We start from the raw sequence: 8,185 nt of genomic DNA on the forward strand, positions 1-8,185 counted from the left end.
CTATACTCTCCAAAGGTCTCAGTAGTAAAGCAGCCAGCAGATAATACACCATGAGACTAAGTGTTATAATTTGCTTTTCTAATAAAAAAATGATTTTTAAGGTATTAGAAATTGGATATTTCACATACTTTGTTCAGAGAAAGTTCAACAAAAAGAAAAACACAGAAAGGACTGAAAGAAGATCCAAGTTTTGAAAAGACCTGAACAGGACTGAGAAAAACAATCCTTTAACTCTGTATCCCCCTTTCTTCTACCTAAAGCTTCTTAGAACTTCATCTGAATCCCTAACAAAAACGTATTTCTAACAAAAGCTGTGGGTTCACTGAGCTGCTTTTCATTTATGCTGTCTCCCTCTAATGATTCAGCTCTGCCAACTTTGCTCATACAGCCATTGCTGTGAGGGAAGAAATACGTGTGAAGCCACAGATATCAGAACTTCAGTGAAACAGCAGGTGACAGAATTTTGTTCTTCTCAGGCCCTCAAACATTAAACACCTTCCCCTTCCTTCACTCCCTGATCTCCTCAAGTGCTGCACGTGGCTGAGATTAAAGCCACTTCCCTGGATTAATGTGCTTCGCACACAGCGTTGCACAAAGCACAAATTGCCAAAGAACAATTAAAGCGCCTAGTCATTATCCCCTACATTCAAAATTTTTCCAAACAAAACAACTGAAAGCAAGTAAGAGCAAAGAGAACCACTCAGTTACATTTCTGGGTGAGCAGAGGAACTCCAGCTGGTACGTAGCAATGTGCAACTCTAATGACTGTTGTTACCTGCTTGTAGGAATGCAGAGAAAGGAAAAGGTAGAAATGCACTTTTCTGGGAATTTATAAAATATTCTGGGTAGAGAAACTGACATTAATTAGGAAAGATCAGGAATTTGAGAATGAAAATCTGAAAGGTTCTATTTATTTTAGTGATCACTGAAATACAAGGCTGGAACAGGGAAGTGGAAACTCCTTGTTTTCATTGCTAACCTTGACGTGTCATCTTTATTCATCAAGCAGTTTGATTGGTAAATGCCCCGTTAGATAAGAACCCAAGCAGTGCAGTGCAGAGCACCTTCTCTGAATGTATTGTGCCTGGGGCAGCAGCAACTTTGCTAACTTCTGCAACAAGGAATTGCCCCTGCAAGACAGAACAATACTGTGTTTATTTGGGCCCAACAGGAATGGATCCTGGGAAGTGTTAGCTCAGACGTGGTTGGGTTACCTTGCTGATTTAAACGGAAAGGACTTTAATAGCTGTATTCTATAACTTGGTTTATATTGTCTCCTCTAGACAGTCTGATGTACTTGCAGTGTGCTTATACAGGAGGGAGTTTTTCTGCTGCTGAAGCAACACACTTCAGTCGTGTGTTGGAGCAAGAAAGATTTGTTGAAGGGAGAATTCTTTTGTCATCCTGCCTGAAGGGTGTAATTCTTCTGCCTCTTTGATCTACTTGGGGGTAGCTTAAGCAGGGCTTGTAAAACAGCCTCTGAAGAAGCCATGGAAGATTTAAAGAGGCAGGAAAAGACTGGTAAAGTTGGGGATCTATTTTCAAGGTTCCAGTCTGATGGTCACACTGATTAGCTTGATCTTATCTCTTCTGTGGTTACCATTTGTGGAACTGTATGTCCAGAACCTCGGTCAAATTCCCCAAAATTTCCCAGGAAGGCTGAATGAGACCTAGTAGAATTGTGGTAACAATTTCTCACAGTCCCTAGCATGAGAAGATGGGTTGATCAGAAACCAGAATTTTCCTTCAGATTTGTGCCCTTCATGTCTATTCACTAGGATAAGGAGCACGTCTGCTGTGGTTCAGCTGTGCCAAAGGTACGTGCAGCTTATGATACACAGTGTGAGGCATCCTGGCATTTTGTACGCTGTCCACGTTCACATCATTGCAAAAAAGGACAAAATTAATGCCAACGAGAGCTGAAACTGCACGTTCCTGCACAATAAATAGGGGTGTTAGAAGTTAAATACTGGAAAACTTCTGCAAATGGTGTGTGGCACAGGAATATTTTACTTTTGCTCACACTATGCATTAACATGAATGTATTAAAAGTGTGTCAGGAAAATAAAGTTGAGGAATGTTTAGAAAGTGACCTCATTCCCTTCCTTCCTTGTACATGTGCTTAAAGTTTAACTTTGTCAGCTACCTTCGTAACCAATGAATTCAACAGCAAAAGTTTAAAACAGTGAAAAGCTACATTACAACAAAAGTGACCTTCATTATTTTCATTCTAATTTCAATGAGCAGAGGAGAAAGGTGATTGCAGTCTAAGTGCAGAAAGAAGGCAACTGTATGAGACAAACAATTCTCAGGGCTGTTGATACAAACAAGGACATTAAATAATAGAATTTGCTTCTGGCTTTAGAAAATGGAATTAATTTGTACTTAGACTCCATCATTGATAATTTAATATTTTCCCTTTGCTACTGATTATTATATCTAAAGTTTTTTCTCTGGCCCCTATAACTATGTCTAATGGAAGAATTTCTATTTTAGCCAACTAGAACATTAGGCAGCTTCTCTAAATTAATCTAGATGCCTACAGAGGAAAGGAAAGTCTTTGCCAAACAGCAGTTCATTCCTTCATAAAACAATTGTGGTGACACATGGACCTTCAGAAGGTGCATATGCTTCCTTTACTGTCAATTTGGCGTCTGCTGTACAACAGGCACGGGCAATTATCTAATATATAAACGGCTGAAGTTAAATGAGACAAATTTCATACTAAATAACTCGCTTCAGTATATCTAATCCACTACATGCCTATGGATTATCCCCATTTTGGATATATGAAATTAGGGTTTAAGGGAGCTAAACAACTCTTGCCATGGAGATTTCAGCACATTATTACCCCTTGAAATCAAGCAAAATACAAGCAGTCCATTTGACAATTGGAGCCTAAGTATCTTGCTCCTAACCAAAAAGGAAGGCTGGCTGGGACAGTGACATGGCACAGGGTTTCAGGTAAGTGTTGTAGTACCTTTAGCTTGCCTCTAAAAAAAAATAATTTCTAAGGGTTGTTCTAGTGTCACCTTCTATTGACAAGGATAATGCAGCAGTAAAGGAAAGGTAACAAACACTACAAAGCCCCCGGCATCTCCTGATCTGAGATGCACTCTTCAAGTCCAGGTCCTTCTAAAGAAAACTTCATCCATAGCAGCTGCAGGTCCCCAAAACATTGCGGTCTCTGTATGGCTGGGGACACCATGTCCTTAGAGACACAGTAAACCCAGAACATCCTTTGTGAGTCAGCAGTGAGAACATTTTCCCCTCAAGTTCTTAATTTATTTCAGTTGTTTTTAAGCTGAAAGCATTTTGCCCTCAAGAAATATGATTACAGTACACAATTAAATTTGGCTACATGGGAAGAATTTTGTTTAACAAAGGCTAAATAAATAGGCACACAAGGGCACGCTTTCAGGGTGGGTTAGCACTGTGCACTAATCCAACACATCCTCTCTGGCAACAAAACACATTTTATGCTCCAAGGGTGATCAACTCTGAAAACAATTATTTCTAAGAACATTCCTAAGTTTTGGGTCGAAACCGGACCCTGGATCTGTCTATGAACATAGCAGGCAAGCTCTAACTCTACAGTGGATCAACCTCTCTGTCCACCTGCATATCTGAATAACTTCAAGGCATTTTCCAAATGTAGGTTAATCCAAATCCCAGTCTGAACACATCTGTGGTATTTTCTCCATCAATGACTCATTTCCTGGGTCTCTTGTTAACATGGTCAACCATAAAGGACAAAATTAACAGGAACTCAGAGCTACACTTTCAGAATGGATTTCTGAATCTGATCCTTTAGTCTTAGCATTAGCTTTGTGGTGAATAAACACCCAAATTCTCTTGCTGTTGACATGTAATTTTTTCTTTTATTCTCACCTAAGAGTCCTATTTGAGACACTTTTGTGATTTCAGAGTTTGAAATTCACACCTTCAAACCCAGTCTGTAACTACGCTAAAAATAACTGTGTATCTTGCTTAATTATGACTTCTGTATCTATTCTCATTTCTTCCTAAATTCACTACCCACATCACATCCAGGGTCTCCTAACACATTTGCATAAACAGGCCCCACTTCATCTCCAAAAAGGCAGAAAGTTCTCCTTAAAACCCAGCCACTTGCCACCAGTTTTTCTAACTTATGTCCACAATGAACTTCCCTGCTTACTCTCTGCTTCCACTTACTCAACCAAGCAGAGGACAATGTTAACAGTTGACTGATTCAAAGTTTACTGAGCAAGCCAAAATGATTATTTTTTGCTGGAATGCTCCTTAGGCAAGAACCTGTTAGCTTCCTCATATACTTACTGGAACTTTGCCCTCCCAGCTGAGGGAAAATATGCAAATTATATAACTTTTTCCTAAACAAGTGTCTTGAGACTTCTGGCCTGCAGGTATAAACAAAACCTGCGTTATCGATAATGTCTATCATTTCTCACTCTCCAGAACACTATCAGCAGCGGGAATGCTCAACTACCTCCGGAAACGCTTTAACAGCCACATCAGAGAACGCAGCCGGCGGAGAGCAAGGCTTGTCTCTAAAGATGGGAGGTGTAACATAGAGTTTGGCAATGTCGAGCAGTCGAGGTTTGTCTTTTTGATTGATATATGGACAACTATCCTGGATCTCAGATGGAGATACAAAATGACTATATTCATTTCAGCATTCTTGGGCAGCTGGTTTCTGTTTGGCCTCCTCTGGTATGTTGTGGCATACATACACAAAGATCTTCCAGAATTCAACCCTTCCATGAACCACACCCCCTGTGTGGAGAACATCAACGGCCTGACTTCAGCTTTCCTGTTCTCCTTGGAGACCCAGGTAACCATTGGCTATGGCTTCAGATGTGTCACAGAACAATGTGCCACTGCCATTTTCCTGCTCATCTTCCAGTCTATCTTGGGGGTAATCATCAATTCCTTTATGTGTGGTGCCATCTTGGCCAAGATATCGAGGTCCAAAAACCGGGCCAAGACCATCACCTTCAGCAAGAACGCTGTCATCAGCAAACGTGGTGGGAAGCTCTGCCTCCTTATTCGGGTGGCAAACCTCAGGAAGAGTCTGCTGATTGGCAGCCACATCTACGGAAAGCTTCTGAAGACCACCATCACTCCAGAAGGAGAAACAATCATTTTGGACCAGGTCAACATAGAATTTGTAGTTGATGCTGGCAATGAGAATCTCTTCTTCATTTCCCCATTAACTATTTATCATATCATAGATAAGAACAGCCCATTCTTCCACATGGCAGCAGAAACCATTCTGCAGCAAGATTTTGAACTGGTGGTGTTTTTAGATGGCACCGTTGAAGCCACTAGCGCTACCTGTCAAGTGAGGACATCCTACATCCCAGAAGAGGTGCTCTGGGGTTATCGCTTTGCTCCCATTGTGTCCAAGACCAAAGAAGGGAAATATAGAGTAGACTTCCAGAACTTTAGCAAGACAGTGGCTGTGGAGACTCCTCACTGTGCCTTCTGTCTCTACAATGAGAAAGAAGCTAAATCCAAAGAGAAGAAAGGTTATGACAACCCTGGTTTTGTCTTGTCTGAAGTTAGTGAAACCAGTGACACACAAATGTAGTTCCAGATATTCATGGGATGACCTTTTTTTCATAATGAATTGTATCTTGAGAGGATTAATAACTTAGTAAAACAAAAAAGAAACACAGGTTTCTTTTTACTCTAAAACAGCATTTATCTTCTCAAAAGCCTCAAATCAAAGAGGAACAAAATACCAGTGATCTCCAGAACACTATTTAACTACACTATATATTTCATAGATTTATATTTTTATACCTATAGGACATTTTATGAAGCTGCTATGTTGGAATGTCCAACTCACTTAAGTTCCCAGAGGCATGCAAGTCTTAAAAAGCCTGAAAAGATGGAGAGAAACTTTAGGTCACATTAAAAGATACACAGCTGTTGGATTGAGAACATGAAAAGGGGAGACAGAAGGCAAAGCTAAAGAAATCCAAGGGATTTAGGAGCCAAAACCTTAAAAAAAAAATGAATGTTTCTGGTTGCCCAGGTCCCCTGTGAAAGCACATTCTCTGGCTCTGCAACACTGGAGCTCTTCTGAACATTTTTAAACAATTCCTTCTTGCTTTGAGGCTGGTACATCTACAGAAATGGAGCATCAAGGGATGGTACATGCTTAGGAAGCTGTCAAAGACAAAGCTTGGGCCATCCTGCTGCATCTGAAACTCTGTAAAATACAACTTGTCTCCTGTGAAAGCCTTTGATTCCTTTCAGGGAAAAGTAGCCAAATGGAAATGAAAAGTAAAAAAAACCAAACAAACAAAAAACCAAAAAATTGGAGACCCACTATGGGGGAAGAGGAATTTTGCAGCTTATTCACAACTGTCTCACCCTTCAGATACTCTTCTCTGCACTTCCCCAGGAACTGTCTAACTGTGAAATTAGGAAACATCTGAAGACAACTGTCCAGAAGGAAGGTGAGCCACAGCGGGGAGGTAAAGAACACATCGGTTTCTTTACACCTGGCAGAAGAGCAATCCACTGGGAGGAGAGATTAAATTCCCAGCTCTAGATTTATACTTCAGAAAAACCCACAGTGCAAACAGAGATTATCTTTTCCTTTGAAGCATTAAGGTCTTGTAAAAACAAAAACACAGCATAGGAGCCTCCCACCAACAGTGGGCTTCAGATTTAGTTCCAAATGATTCATCTCACCACTGCAAAATGTGCATCCCTACAGGAAACAAGTTCTGCTCAGTGGCAGCTAACTAGTGGTGAACGTTTTCTGGGTATGATTTTTGACATTTAATTTTCAAATGCAGTATGAAGCCTCAATAACTTTTTGGTGAATTTCTCTTGCCTCCAAGACTTCCCCCCTCCCCAGCTAGTTCTTTTGCTGAGTTCAAGGGGCAGACTAAAGAGAGGTTTGTTGGGAACTTTTCCCAGTGATGTAATTGAGCTCATCTATTTTCAACACTGTGGTAAAATGGAAGCATCTTTTTAAAAGCTGCTGGACTGAGTGCTTTTAAAAGAAGGGGAGAATTAAGCAGGTCAAGTGATGACAAAAAATTATTTTGCAAGTGAACTTAAAGTGAGTCTGGAAATCAAACTCCGGGAACCAAGAGTGTTCAGGTCTCAGTCTTTGTTGGTTCAGAACAAATCACTGTAGTATGTATCTCCAATTTCCCATCTCTAACACAGGACCTAAAGTATTTAAGCTGTACAGAGAACAATGTTATGAACAATTACATCACTAAAGCACTTTAAAAGGCAATTCTCAACTGTCTCAATCTTTCCTCTTTTCAATCCACCACTGTTAAAACCCTTCTTCAATTGGAAAGGTCTGCACTCATCACACATCAGTGTTACTCAAAATGGCTGCACTGTGGCTAGCGCTGTGCAGTGCTAGAACCACCAGCGAAACCTTCAAGGTCGTTCACAGATATTGCCCAATATTTTAAGTGCACTGTTTTTGCAACCTCGCAAAATAATGTTGTCAACGGTAAAAGTATTTTTCCAGTTCCAATTGCCACAGCAATGGCCCCTCCAACCATTAGTACTGTCAGTACTCAAGGTTTACAAGCTATACCCCCTACTCTGAGAGAAGAGATGCACCCAGATGTCCTTAACAGAAGTAGAAAGATAGTCTTTGCTGTACAAAAAAGCCCCAAGTCAATAGGAAATCCACGTAAAAGGTCCAACCCAGCTCTGCAGTGAAAAGTTCCTATTTTCTTTAAAGTTGGTTTGGGATGTTAGTGCTAGAGGAAAAAAATAAATCAGATGCCACTCCAATGCCTGCCCAAGAGCAGGTGTACATCCTCCGAAGTTTAAAATGCCCCTGAACAATGCGCTTTCAGGCACTGTGCTTGGAAAGCCATCTCAAAATCCTACACCTCTAAGCCCATGATAGCTTTTCTAACCTCTTACCCTATGTCCCTCTGCCCAAGTGTGAGGAGGCGTTATGTGTATCTGGAAGTATTAAGCACTACCAGAACCCCAACAGAAGAGGCTTGCTCTCGCTGCAAGGACCATTACCTGTGGCTCAGTCTATTCTAACAGTTACACCTGCCTCAAGAGGTGTAACTGTGCTGCCTACAGCACAGGAAGGGGGACTGTATCCTTCTGCATGTTTTGGTGCTCCAGCACAGGGACTGCCTACTGCACAAACAGGGAAGCTATGAGGGGGACATAT

The 8,185-nt window shown here is 41.0% G+C and overlaps 1 protein-coding gene across 1 annotated transcript; it reads left to right on the plus strand.

Moving 5' to 3' along the window:
* Positions 1 to 4,477: 4,477 nt before the first annotated feature.
* Positions 4,478 to 5,593, plus strand: KCNJ1 (potassium inwardly rectifying channel subfamily J member 1). The gene has a single exon (XM_010166831.1). The coding sequence runs from the start codon at positions 4,478 to 4,480 to the stop codon at positions 5,591 to 5,593; it is 1,116 nt and encodes a 371-aa protein (XP_010165133.1).
* Positions 5,594 to 8,185: the final 2,592 nt, after the last annotated feature.

Source organism: Antrostomus carolinensis, unplaced genomic scaffold (assembly GCF_000700745.2).
Source record: "Antrostomus carolinensis isolate BGI_N321 unplaced genomic scaffold, ASM70074v2 scaffold21994, whole genome shotgun sequence".
Lineage (NCBI taxonomy): Eukaryota > Metazoa > Chordata > Aves > Caprimulgiformes > Caprimulgidae > Antrostomus > Antrostomus carolinensis.